Below are 17,875 nucleotides of genomic sequence, written 5' to 3' on the forward strand. Positions count from 1 at the left end.
GAGAGCAGAAAGGGCAGCCCACCCTCCGTCCTGCCCGAGGCTGACATTTGTGTCCCCTGCTGGGTTCCTCCCTTCGCGGCTCTTGCTTGTGATCTGAGGAGAGGCCGAGGCTCTCCAGCCTCCTTTCCATCTTCGACCTTTCTTATTTGCCCGGCTCACCTCACTTTTCTTTGCCTGGTCCTTCTATTTCTCTTCATCCCTCTTTATCCATTTCTATCTCCCATCTCTCTTCTTGTCACCTCTTCTCCACTTCTCACTTGCCCTTTCTGCATGCCACCTCTGATGTCTTCCCTCTCTTTCAAGACAACATAGTTCCTGGCTCACCTGAGTCTGTCACCTGGCCCTATATCCTTAGCTGATTTTCCTCAACCCTTCTTCACTCCTCTCCTTATTTCCCACATTTTGCCTTTCTTGATGTTTCTCCTTCCTCTGCTGCCTTCTTCCCAGCCTTTCTGGAGTGTATCTGTCTCCTTTGCTGGGGGTTCCAGGCCACTCTAACCCACACACCCTCAGCTCCTCACCCACAGTCTCAGTATCTTTGGGTCATTTTGAGAAGCTTGCTGTTTCAGGAGGGAACCAGAGCTAGGGTGTGTGACACAGGTCTGGAAGGTGGATGGGGCGGAAGGCTAGGGTTTGGAAAAAGATATCTTTGGTGCGTGTGCGCTCCTATATTTGTTTATCATGTCTTCATCTTTGTATCATTTTCATCTTAATAAAAAAGACATAACTGATGGATCATCACCATTTCTTCTCGGGGTGCCCCTACTGTCTTTTGGTCCCTTGGTGTACACACTTCCCAATTTCTCCTCTGACTCCTCTCTCAGTTTCTCAGTCTCCATCTCCTCAAAAATCTTGGCGCCCCACCCAGGCTTTTCCTTGGCCAACTATGTCCATCTTTCTCCGAGACCTTTCCATCTCTCTGTCTCTCGGACGCACTCCCTGATGTTTTTAGTGATCTCTGACCCTCTCCATCTCTGTACTCTTTTGCTTCATTTATGTCCCTCTCCCTCCTCCTTTAACCCCCCCCCCCCCCAGTCTCCTCGTCTGGCTCCCTCCCTGTCAGTCTCTTTCCTCTCCCTCCCACCCTCCTTTCCTCAGTGCCCCCCCCTTCTCCACCTCCCAGCCCCGCCTGCTGTCTCAGGACACCCTGCTGGGCTCTTACCCTGTTGCCCTGGTAACCGCCCCCCACTCCGGTCACCTCCACTCCCCTCCCCCCCTCCAATCACCGCCACCAACAACCTCCATCCACCTTCCTCCTATTTTTCCTGAGAGCCAATAGAAACCCTGTTGCCAGGTGGAATGCTCATTTGAATCAGCCAATCCAGGAGCCTAACTGCTTGCCCTGCCTTATATGGGGATTTGAGGAGGGCCACTCCCCCCACTCCAGCCCCACAGGGGACCAGCCCCTCTACTGTCCTTTCTCCCCGCCCTGGAGAGAGCCTGGGACCCTCCGTCTCACCCTTCTATAAGGGTCTGGCCTCCCATTTCTCTAACTGGGACCACCGGGGTTAGTGTGGGATGTGGGCTGGACTGTGGGCAGGGCCTCAGGGCCGGGGGTGGGAATGAGGTGTGATTAGGGAAGGGGAGGCGGAGGGAGCCGGGAATTTTGCCCAGGGAGGGGTGTCTGGGAGCGGAGGCAGCTGCAGTGGAAAATTCCAGGGAGATGGAGCGGCGGAGAATGGGAATCCTGCCCCAAGGCCCAAGGGAGAGCCTTGAGAATCTAAGAGTGTGGACACTAGGGTCCAGAGGGACCAAAGGAAAAAGATGTAGGAAGCTGGAGGCCTGGATCTCATTCCCTTCCTGCACGGGAGAAGCACCCCTTAGCCTCCACTGTCTGGTTGGACCACAGACCAGTCTCCTGAAGTCTTGGCTTCAAGAGAAGAAAGCCAGACAGGACACTTAGGATGAATTTGGAGTGAGTGGGATGCTGGAAACCCAAACCTACCCCTAGCCCTTGGGATTGGTCTCTGGGGCCAAGAGTGTTGAATGATGCCAGCCTGTGTTTGCTCCTTTCCAGAGATTTCTGAGGCCTTGTGGAGGCTTGCCTGTTCCTAGAGCTCTATTACTCCACGATTCAACTGAGAATTTTCCACGGGTCACATGGGGAAACCTGTGCTTCTTACACATTTTCTGGAGGTGGGAAAAGGCAGGCCAAGTGAGAAGAGGGGAGGACTGAGCCCCCTGGAAACTATTACTTCTGACATCCTAGCAGTTCTACTTCCATCTCATTCTTAACTGAATTCTTCCCCCTCTCCAGTTTCCTGGGGTTTTTTTAGTTTGCCTGTTTATCTGATAGGTTAAGTGAGTGTCTAGTTAGTGTCTTTCAAGGATGGGAGGACGGAAACCTCAAAGCTGGACCTCCCCGCTCCTCACTTCATCCCGTTCTACTCCCAATGGCCTCGTTTGCTAGTCTGATTTTTCCTTTGCTTTTCAAAAATGTTTTAATTGTTTAATCTTTTCAAAACTCAAGTCAGTCAGGGGAGCCTTGAGAGAAGATGGACTCCTAGAGAGAGAGAGACCTCACTCAGCCTAACTTGGATTCAAGTTTGTTTTAAGTATGTTCCCTCCAGGACTATTACTGAAGAAATCATCTTCGCTACAACACGAAGGCGAGATCGTCAGGAACACACCTCGTCAAGTTGGGTCCTCATCCTCTTCTACTCACATCTATGTCGAGTTAAACTACAATGATGCTCAGCTTTCCTTGGGCCCCCTGCACTTCAACAAACGTTTATGGAATGCCCCGTAGGTCTTGGGCCCTGTGCTGTGTGGTGGAGCCACAAAGCTGAGTGGAAAAGACATGGGCCCAGCACTCTTTTCTGCTGGACAGCACCCTGTCCCATCTGGGGGCAGTGGGGGATGGAGGGTCCTTTCCTGGAGGGCCTCCATGACTTTTCTCCTGATTGCAAATCCTCATCCCCTGTTCCCACCTCCAAACTGCTTCCCTCACTCCTCCACTCGTACCAGTGTCTCCTTCTCCTGGGCACGATACCTAGCACACAGCTAGGCACCCAAGAGGAAGAGCTCAATGAAGTATTGACTTCCTAGCCCTGACCCCCTATCTTGGCTTGATTTCCTAGCCCTCAGAGCCCCCTCAACCTTCTTTCCTTGAGCAGGCTGGAGAAACACAGGGCAGGCTGCCAGGAGACCAGCCCACCTCTCTCTGACTTGGCATCTTCTCAATAACTGCAAGTGTCCTGGTGGTCACTGTCTTATATAGGATCAATATCACAACCAAAATTTCTGTGGCTTTCCTACTTCCTCGTGAACTTTCTCCCCAGCAAAAGTAATTGGTTTTACCATCACACCTCTCTTCCAGATTCTTCGATTGGCTTTGCTTATTCTCTGTGCTGTCCTTCGTGACTTCCTTCACTTTTACACTCAAAGTTTGCTGTTGACCCTCCACTGCCCTCCTTTCTTTTCTTTTTAATTTTTATTTTTTTAGAGCCATACCTGCGGCACATGGAAGTTCCTGGACAGGGATCAAATCAAGCAGCTGTTGGCCTACACAGTAGTTTATCTTTAACCCACTGAGTGGGGCCAGGGATCGAACCCACGTCCTCATGGATACTAGTTGGGTTTGTTACCACTGAGCCACAATGGGAACTCCTGCCCTCCTTTCAGTTTCTCCCCCGTGCACATCTTTTTTTCCTCCCGGTTTAAGAAAAAAATTTTTATTGGAGTTGATTTACAATGTTGTGTTAATCTTTCAGTTTTATCGAGATATGATTGACATATGGCATTGTGTAAGTTTAATGTGTACAGCGTAGTGCTTTAACTTAAGACAGCATTAAATAACTACCACAATAAATCGAGTGAACATCTATCATCTTGTATAGACACAAAAGTAAAGAAATAGAAAAAAAAGTTTTCCTTGTGATGAGAACAGTAAGGATTTATTCTCTTAACAGCTTTCATATATAATATGCAGCACCGTTAATTATATTTATCATGTATGTTACATCCTTGGATTTATCTACCTTGCAACTGGAAGCTTATACCTTTTGACTACCTTCATCCAATTTCTCCTCCCCCACTCTTTTCAAGAAGACTTTGCAGGCTGGAGTTCCCTTCCTGGCTCAGTGGTTAACGAACCCGACTAGTATCCATGAAGACTCAGGTTCGATCCCTGGCCTCGCTCAGTGGGTTGAGTTACAACTAGTTAGTTACAACTTGCACAAATCAAAAAAATAAAGGCAGAGAAGGGCATGGGGAAGAGCTTTGTGATGTGCAGGGGGTGGGAAGGGAGGAAGGGTTGGGAACCGTCCTCTCCTTCCACATGCAGCCCTGGATGTGGGCAATGGCCCCTGCAGCGGGGAATCTGAGGGGGAGGTGGGCAAAGATCCAGGGTCGCTGAGGGGTGGACGAAGCCCCTAAACCCAGAGCTCGCCCCCAAAGCCCCTTCAATGCATGGCAGGGGTGGAACAGGGAAGGTGAGGAGGTTCCAAGATGGAGCAGCAGAGTGAAAAAATCAAGTCAGCGGATACAGGGGTGGAATCATCATGGTAAGGAGATTAACGCAGGAAAAAGTGGGGAAAGGGGCAGTGAGAGGTCCTCCCTGAGACCCCCAGGGAGAGGTGGGGGCCAGCTTGCCTGTTAATTTAATATTAAATTGGGAGTGGGAGCTGAAGAGGAAAAGTTATTTCAGGGGATGACTTCTCAGCCTCTCAGCCTGTCCCTGGAGGGGAAGAGAAAAGCACAGGTCAAAGGGAAGAAAACACTGGAGTTGCCATCGTGGTGCAGTGGTTAACGAATCCGACTAGGAACCATGAGGTTGTGGGTTCGATCCCTGGCCTCACTCAGTGGATTAAGGATCCAACGTCGCTGTGAGCTGTGGTGTAGGTCGCAGACGCGGCTCAGATCCCATGTTGCTGTGACTGTGGCGTAGACTGGACCCCTGGCCTGGGAACATCCATATGCTGTGGGTGCAGCCCTCAAAAAGACAAAAAAAAAAAAAAAAAAGAAGACTTTGTTCTAGATGGAACAATCGCAGTGTGTTTCCAATGCGTGATCATTAGCCACGTGTGGCTATCAAACACTTGAAATGAGGCTAGTGCAACCGAGGAACTGCACTTTTTACTTTATTTAATTTTAATTCATTTCTTTTATTTATTTTAATTCATTTTAAATAGCCACCTGTGCCTAGTGGCCACCATGTTGGACGACACCACTTTAGACCTTGGCCTGAAACTACCTGTGTTTTTGCTACCTTGTTTCCCATCTCTACCTCCAGTGTGCTATACAGAGAAAGTCAAGAGCAACTCTGGCTGCCATATTGGAAGGTTGCCTGAGCCACTGTTGTCATCTGCTCTACCATAAGTGCATGTTTGCTCACGATTTCCATGTTTTCACAGATGAAACAATCTATGAGACTGACCCAGAGGAGAGGAAGTGAAAACGCTAGGGGCGCTGGGACCAGGAGTGACAGACAGCTAGAAGCTTATTTTGCTTATTTTGTCTTGGATGGATAACCCCATTGGCATGAACACACGGGTGGAGGACAGGACCTTTAGAAGTAGAAAAACGAGGGAGTTATATCTGGAACATGGGGTTGAAGCCCCATGGAAGATTCAGGGAGACAAGACAAGGGAACTGGAGTCATGACTTGAGTTCAGGAGAGAAGCCAGCACAAGAGATAAGGGTTCGAGTGTCATCAGGATTTAAGGTTATGTGTGGGCAGTGGGGCTTGAACCATGGAGGTGGGTGATGGAGTTGCTTAGGGAGACCAAGTGAGAACAGTGCCTCTGAGACCTGGCAACTTAGTACTGTCAGGGTTTACCTCCCTCCCCCAGTACCCAGGCACTGCACCCCTGCAGGGACTGAGCTGCTGCAGTCAGATTCTTAACCTGCCATGCTCTGACTGGACCCCTGGCCTGGGAACCAAAAGACTTAAAACTCCATTGCTGGAGTTCCTGTCGTGGCGCAGTGGTTAACGAATCCGACTAGGAACCATGAGGTTGCAGGTTCGGTCCCTGCCCTTGCTCAGTGGGTTAACGATGCGGCGTTGCCGTGAGCTGTGGTGTAGGTTGCAGACACGGCTCGGATCCCGTGTTGCTGTGGCTCTGGCGTAGGCCAGTGGCTACAGCTCCGATTCAACCCCTAGCCTGGGAACCTCCATATGCCGCGGGAGTGGCCCAAGAAATAGCAACAACAACAACAACAACAACAACAAAAAGACAAAAAAAAAACCAAAAAACAAAAAAACTCCATTGCTAATGCCCACCATTAACATTATTAGCCCATCTACCCAAGATGGTCTAACACCTAACACTTTATGATAAAACTAGGCCCAGAATTCAAGTATTCCTATTGTCCTCCTCCTGCTTTGGGTAGCTGGCTTCTAAAGGTAAGACTGTCCACTCTGTTATCCTCTATAGCTCCATGGTCAGGATCTTCCATCCAGACTCAATTTCCATATGTTCTCAAACCAGTCCTGTATGTACTCAGTACAGTGTGACAAGCAGAGTGGTCTTTTATTTCTCATCCCATTGCCCAGGTCCAAAAACCTGGGAGTCTTTCTTGACTTTTCTCCCTTACACTCCAACCATCAGCAACTGGTTAGCTTCGTCCTCAAAATATACCTAGAGTCTGACAACCTCTCCTTGCCTCCACTGTTTCTAACTACTCCAAACCACCACCATGTCTCTTCTGGATTATGGCAACAGCCTACTCATAGGTCCTTCTGTTTCTGCTGTGGTCGCCCAGGGGTCTGTTCTCCATACAACAGCTGGAATAGTCCTTTTGTAGGTCTTTCAAAGTCCGAGGATCTGGCTTCCTTCTTGCTCTGTGAAGGTGTCTTTCTCTACTGCTCTTCTCTTCATTCGAATCCATCTAGGCACATTGGCTTCTTTGTTGTTCCTTGAACACACTAAGCCTATTTCTGCCTCAGGGCCTTCGCACTTACTTGTTCCTTTGCACAGCATGCCCTTACCCCAGCTGTCCCTTACCTGGTTCAGGTCTCTGCTTAAGTGTCACCTTATCAGTGAGGTCTTCCCAGGTCACCCTAAGAAGCAACTACCACCTCCCAGCTACTTGCCTGTTACTCTCTCCCCCTTTGGTGTAGGTCACAGACGTGGCTCAAGATCTGGTGTTGCTGTGGCTGTGGTGAAGGCCGGCAGCTACAGCTCTGATTGGACCCCTAGCCTGGGAACCTCCATGTGCCTCGGGTGCAGCCCTAGAAAAGTCAAAAAGACAAAAAAAAAAATTGGATTAAAAAAAAAAGTTCCCCAGTCACTTTTCTTTTCTTTCTTTCTTTCTTTTTTTTTTTACTTTTTAGGGCCGCCCCTGAAGCATATGGAGGTTCCCAGGCTAGGGGTCGAATCAGAGCTGCGGCTGCCTGCCTACACTACAGCGCATGGCAACACCAGATCCTAAACCCACTGAGCAAGGCCAGGGATCGAACCCACATCCGCATGGATCCTAGTTGGGTTTGTTAACGCTGAGCCACGATGGGAACTCCCTGTGTCACTTTTCAACCTCACTCTGATCTGGTGTCCACTACACAACTTAGTCTACCTGGGCAGCTTAGTGCTGTCAGGGTTCACCTCCCTCCCCAGTACACAGGCACATATATATACACACGTACGCTCAGTCACACCTAGTCACTTTGGCTCAGGCTAGAATCTACTCTCCCCTAACTCCCACATCAGCACCCCATCCTCACTCTGCTCCAGCAGCCAACTGTCCTGGAACTGCTCCCAATGCGTGACCTCACATCTAACAAGGGCCCCTTTTCTGACCCAGTTCTACTCTCTCAAGGACTTCCTGACTTTGGCTCCATCAGATAGAGCTGTGAATATGGGAAGCACTGTTTCTCTTCCTTCCCAACAATCGTTATCCTCCTTGAGTTCAGCTTCATCCCTGGCAGGACCCTCCCTCCCTCCTACATCGTATCATCTACAGGACACTCCAGTGACTGAGGAATTTCTGTTCATTAGAGTTCACTGGACAGAGATACAATAAAGGTAGAAAGAGGGAGTTCCCGTTGTGGCTCAGCAGTAACGAACCCGACTAGCATCCAGAGGATGAGGGTTCGATCCCTGGTCCCACTCAGTGAGTTAAGGATCTGGCATTGCGGTGAGCTGTGGTGTAGGTCACAGACAAGGCTTGGATGGCATTGCTGTGGCCGTGGCGTAGGCCAGCAGCTGCAGCTCTGATTCAACCCTAGCCTGGGAACCTCCTTATGCCTTGGGTATAGCCCTAAAAAAAAGCAAAGTAGGAAGACAGGAGGGAGAGCGGGAAGGGAGAGAGGAAAGGAGAGAAGGAAGGGATGGAAGGCAGGCGAGGAGGAAGAGGAAGACAGATACAAACTCTGGGGGGCAGAAAGGTTACTTGTAAAATTTCATTCCTTCAGTTCCTGGAGTGGGTGGCTGCCGACACAGAATGTCGCTGGAGACTCTGAAAATGAGCTTTTGTGTGTCCTCCATCTCCACCTGTTCAAGGATTTCTCTTTAACTCGAGACAGAGCCCAGGTTTGGAGCTTTGTCTCATCATTAGAAGATAAATTGTAATTTGGAAATACTCCTAAGAGAGGTCCTTGCTTTAAAATCATGCAAAGGTGGAGTTCCTGCTGTGGTGCAATGGGAACCAGGGCATCTTGGGAGCTCTGGGATGCAGGTTCCATTCCCCAGCCCGGCACAGTGGTTTAAGCAGCTGCAGCTTAGGTCACATCTGTGGCTGGGATCTGATCCCTGGCCTGGGAACTCCATATGCCCCAGGGCAGCCAAAAAATAAATAAAATCATGTAAAGATAAAAATGACTGATATCAGATTCTTAAGTTTGGGAAAGAAGAAGAGAAAGAGCTCTAGGCACCCAAAGGCAGTAGGTAGAGGATACCGGATAATGGAAAAAGACGAAAGGAGAAGGCTAGAAGCTGAGCCGCCTCTCTTATCCAACTCCACTGAAGGCTGGACATGATGAAATGAAATGGAAGAGGCTGGAAGGTGAGGACCACACTTAGTTAAGTCTGGGCTGCAGCACTGTCACTGGGACAACTTTTGATCACATATCAAACTGCTCTTGTTTGGGGGCAAGAGGAAAAGGGGCACTCGTGTGGCAGAATGTCCAGAGATAGGGCATCTGGAAGATAAAAGATTCTGCTAAGTCTCTTCCCCAGAAATATCAATGGAAAACACATTTTCTTTTATTCTGTCTTTCTCTTTGGCTTTGCCAGCTTCTAGGTTCTCTGTCTCCGTTCCCCCTATGTCTCCGTTACTGCTTTTTTTCCCTCTTTAATAACGATCAAGTCCAAAGAAACCTGAGAAACCCCACTCCCACTATCTCTTCCTGAGTGACCAGGGACCTTCCCCCTCTTCCCCAAGGAAGCGTTGGGGTTGGGAACAAGTCTCTCTCACTGTCAGGCCCCATGAAGCACGAACAGAGCCAGCAGCCAGTGTAAAGAACCAAAAGATCTGGAATTTGGATGAGCCTGGTCTAAAGTCCACCCTGGACAGTCCAAATCCTGACACCCAGGGGGAGGGCCCTTCTCTCCAGCTGGGCCAGATTTTATGCAAGACATTTAGTGTGTCAAAGTGTCAGTCTTTGGCCTTAGAGTCGGTCTCCTGACCTGTTTTCCAACCCCGCCCCTGGGTGATCTGGGTTAACGGAGCTCTCCACCTCCTCTCCAAAACGTTAGACCCTTGACCTACCTACCTTCCTGACTAGAGGCAAGAAAGATCAGTGTGGACTGGGAGCTCTTGAGGACACAGGAGTCAGAGAAAAGGAAGGGGAGAGTGGCATTAAACGAAAAGATGTCAGAACTAGGACCTCTCCCCAGTCTGACCCCTCACAGCAGGGTAACTGAGGTGGGGTCCGGAGTCTCTCAAATGCTAGTTCCCAAGGGGCTGCAGTTCCAGTCTGGCCGAAGAGCGCCATCTGGCGGCCATCCCCTCAAACTGGAATCTCTTTGCCCCAGCTGAGTTCTCGAAGCCGGAAGACAACCTGGGCGGAACCGTCACCTCCTCCCCTACGTCACTCCGGGGACCCCGCCCCTGCCTGGATCGCACCTCCTCCCGCGGGCGACTGGCCCTAGCGCCTCCCCCGCAGAATTGCCGCCCTTCCGCCCTCTCGGGTTGATCGCTTCCCCGGTAGAAATCTGCTTAATGCTCCCCCGGGGATCCGCCCCACCTCGTCGGGGAGCCTGTCCTATCCCCTGGGAATCTGCCCCCGTCCTCTTCCTCCCCTCCCGGGGGATGGACTGCCCTGCTCCTCTTCCACATACTAACAGGGAGCCTCCTCCGGTCCACAGGACCCAAATCCAGGTTACTAACGAGGTCTCCCCTCCCCTCGTCCCAGAAGGACTCCGCGGCCAGGGAGCCGGCCTCGTCGGCGCCCACGCCCGCTGGTGGGCGGTGCTCCGCGGGCTCGGCCCCGGGATGGGCTGTCCCATCGTGACGTCACTTCCGTCCGGGCCTGGCCGCGGTTCGGGATCCTTGGGTTGAGGGGGGGCAAGGAGGTGGCAGCTGAGCGAGGAGGCGGCGCGGAGGCCGAGGACTCACGCCTGGACCAATCCCGCGTCCCGGGCCGCAAGCCCCGATCCTGCCGCGCCCCGAGAGGCAAGACCGGCCGGATGGGCCGCTGAGCCCGGATCGGGGACCGGTGAGGCGCGAGCGGAGCGGGCAGCCGGTCCGGGGCGGGAACGGCCCGCTGAGCTGCAAAGGGTCCGGGAGCTTGGAATGCGGGGAGGGAAGCGGGTCAGGCCCGCCTCTCCTACTCGCCCGGCGGGGAGGCAGGGGCCGGGGAAGCCGCCGACAGGCGTGGCGAGGACGGTGAGGCCCGTCCGGGGGAGGCCTGGCGGCGGCCGGGTGTGAGGAGGGGGCGGGGTGGTTGGGGTCATTATTGGGCCGGCACTTGGGATTCGCCTCCAGCACGGTGGCGTCGGGGAGGGGGAGTATGCTTCTGGCCAGGGCTTTGGGAAGAGGATGGCTATGAGTGGGGGAGGCAGAAAACAGGCTTGGAAAATTTTTCCATGGTCCTTTTTCAGAGGGAGGTTCGAAAAGCTCTTCTCTCCCTAGAGGGTGATGTTGAACACCTGGAGAAGGGTCTCAACTGGAGTTGGGGGCGGGGGGAGGTCAGTTACAGTATTGGGAAGGGACAGTGCTCTGCGAGTCCCTGCCCTGAGCGGATGTGCAAAAAAGCCTGGCCGCCTCCAAAATCTGAGCCTCCACATCTTCACAGTGTGGAGCCCCCTGGAGCTAAAATCAGGATGTTCCGCTTCATGAGGGACGTGGAGCCTGAGGACCCCATGTTCTTGATGTGAGTATCCCCGCCCCCTCACGCGCTAGAGCACGCATCCGCTCCACATCAGGTCTCCGAGTAGTTCAGATGGACTCAGGGCCTCCCGTTGCTGCTCAGCCCCAGCTCAGACTTTGAGGGGAAGTCTGTGCTCCTGGTTCCCTAAGGCTGTTTTCTTGGCGGGGGCGGGGAGGCGTTGACTGCTGGCTTTTCTAAGCCCACACGGTGTACACCCCGTGCACAGGGACCCCTTTGCCATTCACCGTCAGCACATGAACCGGATGTTGTCGGGTGGCTTTGGATACAGCCCCTTCCTCAGCATCACAGATGGCAGCATGCCAGGGACCAGGCCTGCCAGCCGCAGGATGCAGGTAAATGGTGGTGCAACAGACCTGAGACCAGAAGAAAGGTTGGAGAGTGGTTGTATCAAAGTGCTTGATTTTTCTTGCACAATGGCCGGCTTAGCAAGTGGGCAGAGGGGTCTGGAAAACCGGTTTTGTGATCCCCTGTTGAGGGCTTGGTTTGGGACAGTAATGAGCTAGGAAGTGGTCTCTCATTCTTGTTCCTTATGTGTTCCTGTAGCCTGGGGCCGTCTCTCCCTTTGGGATGCTGGGAATGGTGAGTCCTCCTCTCTTAATATCCTTCTCGTACATGCTCCTCTCTTGTATCCTTCTTGTATGTGCTCTATACCCTTAGGTATTATTTCCAAATGTGCCTCTGGAATAGCCTTGTGGGTAGTAACCCTAGAATCCTCCCATAGTGTTCACAAGCCCTGGGCCCGCTGTGTGCTATGAGTCCTGTGAGTTCAAGATGCCAACTCACTGGCTCCTGTCCTCAACACTGTGCCCACTAGGAAGATGTAATTGCCTGGCAAAGTGTGTTCTTTTGAGGAGTTCCCTGGTGGCTCAGTGGGTTAAGGATCCAGCATTGTCACTGCCATGGCCAGGGTTCGATCCCTGGCCTGGGAACTTCTGCATGTTGTGGGTGAGGCCAAAAAAAAAAAAGTTTGTGTTCTTTTGAGAAGAGAGGTGTTGTAGAAGGGCCAACTGGATGGAGTTCCGATTGTGGTACAGTGGAAATGAGTCTGACTAGGAACAATAAGGTTGTGGGTTCGATCCCTGGCCTCGCTCAGTGGGTTAAGGATCTGTTGTTGTGAGCTGTGGTGTAGGTCACAGATGTGGCTCGGATCCTGCGTTGCTGTGGCTCTGGCCTAGGCCAGCAGCTGTAGTTCCAATTGGACCCCTAGTCTGGGAACCTCCATATGCCATGAGAGCGGCCCTAAAAAGACAAAAAACAAAAAAGTAAAATTAGATAAAGTTAAAATTTTAAGTTAAAATTTAAAAAATAAAGGCCAACCAGAGATGTTTTTAAGATGATATATCTTTACAGCTTCCTGACCAACCCTTTTATAGGTTAGAATCCAGAAATTCTGGCTTGCTCCCCACAGGCAAAAGGAAATAGGGCCACCAGGGGAAGGGAAATAGGATCAGAGCAGCCCTAGAGAGGGAGGAGGGCGGCAGTGTACAGGAAGAGAAGCGTGGAGGGAGGCACGCCACGCACTGGTCCCGTTCACGAGGAATGAGGAAGAATAGCTGCTAGATGTGACAGAAGGGGAGAAGGGACAGGTAGCCATATGGCCCGTGGGCTCTTCTGGGTGCAGCCCTGCTTCCTGATTGTTTTCATCTCTTTGCTCCAGTCGGGCGGCTTCATGGACATGTTTGGGATGATGAACGACATGATTGGGAACATGGTGAGAATCTTGTCCCATCTTCTTGCCCAGTCCCATTCCTGTCATGGCTGGGGAGGAGCTGGGAGGTGCTTGTGAAGCCAGCAAGCTGGATAAGGTGACTGGGCAGCAGCGCATCTAATGAGGTGTGCGATAAGGCCTCGTCCCTTAAGGTCCTTGTGGTTTATTGTTGGGCTTAGAGGATTTGGGGGGTTATGATGGGTCCTGATGACGTCTCAGTTCTCACCTTTTGTGAAGAAGATACGGGCAGGAACAGGCCGTCGTTGAAGGGATGGGTCCCTTCTCCAGAGGTGACCCCCTCCCCACTCCTCCCCGCTCTTCCCTTCCCGGCTCAGGAGCACATGACAGCCGGAGGTAATTGCCAGACCTTTTCGTCCTCCACTGTCATCTCCTACTCCAACACGGGCGACGGTGCCCCCAAGGTCTACCAGGAGACTTCCGAGATGCGCTCGGCCCCGGGCGGGGTGAGTTGGAGGGCAACGGCCACCCAGAGGGGGTGGGGGGTGGGGGGTTTAAATTGCGCCCACAGAGAACCTGGTGGCATCTTTCAGGCTCTGGTAGAGGGCAGTCTGGCTGGGCCGGTGTGGGGCTGGCTGGGCTAGCGTAACCAGGCTTTGGAAGGAGCCGCTGAGTGTGCCATGCTGCGCCTCACTCCAGATCCGGGAGACTCGGAGGACCGTCCGGGACTCGGACAGCGGGCTGGAGCAGATGTCCATCGGGCATCACATTCGAGACCGGGCTCACATCCTGCAGCGCTCCCGAAACCACCGCACAGGGGACCAGGAGGAGCGGCAGGACTACATCAACCTGGATGAGAGTGAGCCCTCCCCCTTCTGGCCCCCCCAGCCCCTAGTCCCAGTCCCTGCACTAGGGGAGAGCAGCTTTCTCACCCACCCTGCACAGATACTTCTTGGGCAAGGTTATGGATGAGCCCCATGTTCTTAGTTTGCTTGGAGCTTTTTTGTCAGCTTAGGGCTGAGTTAGATGCTGCTGATGTCCTCACCAAGGAGGGCAAGCTGTCACCTAAGTCAAATATTGAAAACTTAGGCGTTCCTGTTGGGGCTCAGCAGGTTAAGAACCCAACTAGTATCCATGAGGATGAGGGTTCGATCCCTGGCCCCACTTAGTGGGTTAAGGATCCGGCGTTGCCATGAGCTGTGGTGTGCCGCTCAGATTCCTAGCCTGGGAACTTCCATATGCCACAGGTGCAGCCATAAAACGACAAAGAAGAAAACTTATTGTGTGTGTGGGACTGTGCACCTTCACTAATTATCCCATTCCTGATTTCAGCCTTCTCATGGCTTCCAGTTTGAATCCAAAATTGCTAAGCCAGTTGTTCCCCTCCCTTAACAGCACCCCTCACACACACACACACACACACACACACTTTGAGCCGTCGCTCTGGGTTTTGGTCTTAGGGCCTGTGACAGCCTCGGGAAGCCAGGCGGTACAGACGGTACAGATGTGACTGGTCTCTGTCCTCTTCAGGTGAGGCCGCAGCATTTGACGATGAGTGGCGGAGGGAGACCTCCCGATACCGGCAGCAGCGCCCTCTGGAATTTCGCCGGCATGAGGCTTCAGGGGGCGGGGGACGAAGGGCTGAGGGGCCTCCCCGCCTGGCTATACAGGGCCCCGAGGACTCCCCATCCCGACAGCCCCGCCGCTATGACTGGTGAGGGCCCTGAGCCCTCAGCCTCTCTTGTAAGTACCCATGGGGGGTGGGGGCAGGGTTTAAGGTGTCAAGCATGGGCGGGGAGCCGGGAGTGTCCTGTGCAGCCCCTGGACCTTGAGGCAGGAGCAGTCAGGGCACCCCGCAAACATGGCCTTTGATAGTAGTTTTAACCAGTACAGAAAGAACAGTCCTCTGGCTGGAATAGGGGATTAGGCCCAGCTCCTGGCTTTATGTTTTCTTTTCTTTTTTTTTTTTTTTGTCTTTGCATTTTCTAGGGCCGCTCTCACAGCATATGGAGGTTCCCAGGTTAGGGGTCTAATTGGAACTGTAGCTGCTGGCCTATGCCAGAGCCACAGCAACTCAGAATCTGAGCCACATCTGTGACCTACACCACAGCTCACAGCGACGTTGGATCCTTAATCCACTGAGTGAGGCCAGGGATCGAACCCACAACCTCATGGTTCCTAGTCGGATTCGTTAACCACTGCACCACGATGGCAACTCCAGTGTTTTCTTCCCTTTGACCTGTGCTTTTCTCTTCCCCTCCAGGGACAGGCTGAGAGGCTGAGAAGTCATCCCCTGAAATAACTTTTCCTCTTCAGCTCCCACTCCCAATTTAATATTAAATTAACAGGCAAGCTGGCCCCCACCTCTCCCTGGGGGTCTCAGGGAGGACCTCTCACTGCCCCTTTCCCCACTTTTTCCTGCGTTAATCTCCTTACCATGATGATTCCACCCCTGTATCCGCTGACTTGATTTTTTCACTCTGCTGCTCCATCTTGGAACCTCCTCACCTTCCCTGTTCCACCCCTGCCATGCATTGAAGGGGCTTTGGGGGCGAGCTCTGGGTTTAGGGGCTTCGTCCACCCCTCAGCGACCCTGGATCTTTGCCCACCTCCCCCTCAGATTCCCCGCTGCAGGGGCCATTGCCCACATCCAGGGCTGCATGTGGAAGGAGAGGACGGTTCCCAACCCTTCCTCCCTTCCCACCCCCTGCACATCACAAAGCTCTTCCCCATGCCCTTCTCTGCCTTTATTTTTTTGATTTGTGCAAGTTGTAACTAACTAGGTGTTTATGGAATAAAGGAGAATGGAAAAAAGACCCAGTAAGGTCTTGGCTTTGCTTTTGATCTTTTCCCTGTTCAATTTCAACCCTCCTGCATCTTCCTCGGCACCGTCTTACCTTCCCTTTGTCTCTGTGTGTCGCTCTCTTAACTCGGGTTCCAGCCCAGCACCTCACGGGTAACAACAGTGGGGCTGTCAGAGCTCTGGCGGGTGAGAAGCCACCACGGAACACAGCTGGGCTGGGCCAGGCTCGGGGTGACAACGACAGCAGCTGTCCTGCCGGCTCCCTTCCTCGCTTTTGCCGGGAGCGGACCCTTCACTTGTCAGGGATGCAGGGCCTGCCTCCCTGCTGCCTGGGGAGTTTTCTCCCCATCGTCCCTTGGTCACCACTTCTCGCCTGGGCTATAGGTGGAACACGGGGGTTGCAGAGCAGGAAGGAGCCCACATAACCTCACTCAGGTCCTCGAGGGGGAGGAACACGCCTGGGCAGTGTTATTCAGACCCACCAGGCCCAGTTGATGAGAATTTGAGCCCAGGGAAGGAGACTAGAGAAGAAAACTAGCCTGGAACCTGAGCGGCTCTGGAAGGGCCCGAGGTGCTCAAATTTCTCAAGACCTTCACTCTTGCTCGCCCCGGCTCAGCCAGGTGGGTCGCCGTGTTCCTTTCGGGATCTCATCAGTGATGATGACAAGGGCTTGTGAGAGTCGGAGGGCGGTTTCTGCTTTATCAACATCCCTCAGTCCTTGTCCCTGGTAAATTGAAGGCAAAACAACCCACCTGAGGCCCTGGGTCCTCTCAGGGAAAGGGGATGTTCCCTGTGTCATTGAGTCATAAGTAGATTCAAGAGGATGTGTCCAGTTAATGAGCAGAGACTGAGGTGAGCTTGACACATGGGCACTGATGTCCTAGTCCAGGGTGGGTACTCAGGCTTGTTTAACAGGCTGCTGGAGATGCAGGGCCAGCATCAAGGGATCCACCCAGCGGCTGGAAGAATCCAGGAATCCCAGAAGTCACACAGGCAGAGAGAATGCAGCTCCGCCCCGGGTTGCTGAGCTGTGGGTGAGGGAGCTCTGCACAGGTGACGCACAGTGCCTTCCCCTGGGAGCGGGAGGACCTGTCCTCAGCCTGCCGAGGAGCAGGCAGGTGAAAGCTCACCGGGCTTTGCTGCCCAGCTCCGCCGCCAACCCAGCTGTGCAGTTCTGGGCAGGTCGCTCATTTCCCTGGATCTCCACGCCATGGAGGTCACCTCTAGCTCCAAAATCAGGCTATAGGTAAAGGCCAACCTCAACCTGGATTCCAGTTCTAGTGCCCACACTTTGGGGTGTAGTTGTGAGTGGGGGCTGGAGCAAGGCAAAGGGTGCCCTGATTTCAATCTAGGTGAGTCAGTCCCCTAGTGTTTCACAAGCTTTCGGGTCCCCGCTGGCAGACACATGAACCAGTTTTCACCCCTGCCCTCCGCTCTTGGGTGAGGACTAGCCTGCAACCCAGCAGTTATTCCTCGGGCAAGGATACCATCTTTGGTGGTGGGAAGGTAGGTGTTAGCAGAGTTGAGTGAGGTGCTCTAGAGCCAGCCCGCTGGCGCATTCCCTCCCTGGCTGCCACATGCAGTGAGGACAAGGGAGCAGGGAAAGGCTCTCGGGATGCTGAGTGTTTACTTCTCATGAGCTCTCGCAACTGGCCCAGCCTCATTCACAATGGCCAGCCCTCCACCTAACAGGTGCCCAGAGGACATGGCTAGACTCAGATTATTTCCCCTACCCCAGAAAATTCTGGCTTGGGAGAGGCTGAAGTTGATGGGAGACTAAGAGAGCAGAGTGAAATTGTGAAGAGGCAAGCATGAGCAAGCTTGGGCCCCACCGCTTACCTCTGACCCTGGGGAAGATTCTTAAACTCTCAATGTCAGTTTTATAAAATGGGCCTTTTTCTAGGTGCTGGTAGCAGTGGGGATGTGGATTCATACCTCAGAATTTTGCAAGTGAGTTGAGTTAGTACAGAGGAAGCATTTGACTCAGTGTGTGGGATTCAGATGCCTGGTCTCCACCCCCCACCCCCACCCCCACCCCGGGGACCCCGCCCCCATCCTGCATCTCCAATGCTTGCTCCCTGCTGGTCCTCAGGCCCCCTTCCATGCTCAGGACTCCTAAAATACTTCCAGGGA

At 52.9% G+C, this 17,875-nt stretch overlaps 1 protein-coding gene across 2 annotated transcripts; it reads left to right on the top strand.

Annotated features, from left to right (window-relative positions):
• Positions 1–10,396: 10,396 nt before the first annotated feature.
• On the top strand, positions 10,397–15,754 carry MLF2 (myeloid leukemia factor 2). Of its 2 annotated transcripts, none has more exons than XM_047787687.1 (9): positions 10,397–10,597; positions 11,177–11,254; positions 11,478–11,604; positions 11,816–11,851; positions 12,930–12,983; positions 13,316–13,444; positions 13,638–13,797; positions 14,469–14,681; positions 15,202–15,754. In XM_047787687.1, exons 2-8 carry the CDS (start codon positions 11,205–11,207, stop codon positions 14,654–14,656), a joined length of 744 nt encoding a protein of 247 aa, XP_047643643.1. In that variant the 5' UTR covers positions 10,397–10,597; positions 11,177–11,204; the 3' UTR covers positions 14,657–14,681; positions 15,202–15,754. The 2 variants fall into 2 exon arrangements, with proteins under 2 accessions (XP_047643643.1, XP_047643644.1); XM_047787688.1 differs by lacking the exon at positions 10,397–10,597 and adding an exon at positions 10,684–10,767.
• Positions 15,755–17,875: the final 2,121 nt, after the last annotated feature.

The sequence above is a fragment of the Phacochoerus africanus genome, chromosome 7 (assembly GCF_016906955.1).
Source record: "Phacochoerus africanus isolate WHEZ1 chromosome 7, ROS_Pafr_v1, whole genome shotgun sequence".
Taxonomy (NCBI): Eukaryota; Metazoa; Chordata; class Mammalia; order Artiodactyla; family Suidae; genus Phacochoerus; species Phacochoerus africanus.

What these genes read in the sequence shown, in the direction of transcription:
- MLF2 (XM_047787687.1), top strand. Translation starts at nt 11,205, where the DNA reads ATGTTCCGCTTCATGAGGGACGTGGAGCCTGAGGACCCCATGTTCTTG. An exon ending in CCTTTGGGATGCTGGGAATG is followed by an intron (nt 11,852 to 12,929) that starts GTGAGTCCTCCT and finishes TCTTTGCTCCAG; the next exon opens with TCGGGCGGCTTCATGGACAT. An exon ending in TGCGCTCGGCCCCGGGCGGG is followed by an intron (nt 13,445 to 13,637) that starts GTGAGTTGGAGG and finishes GCCTCACTCCAG; the next exon opens with ATCCGGGAGACTCGGAGGAC.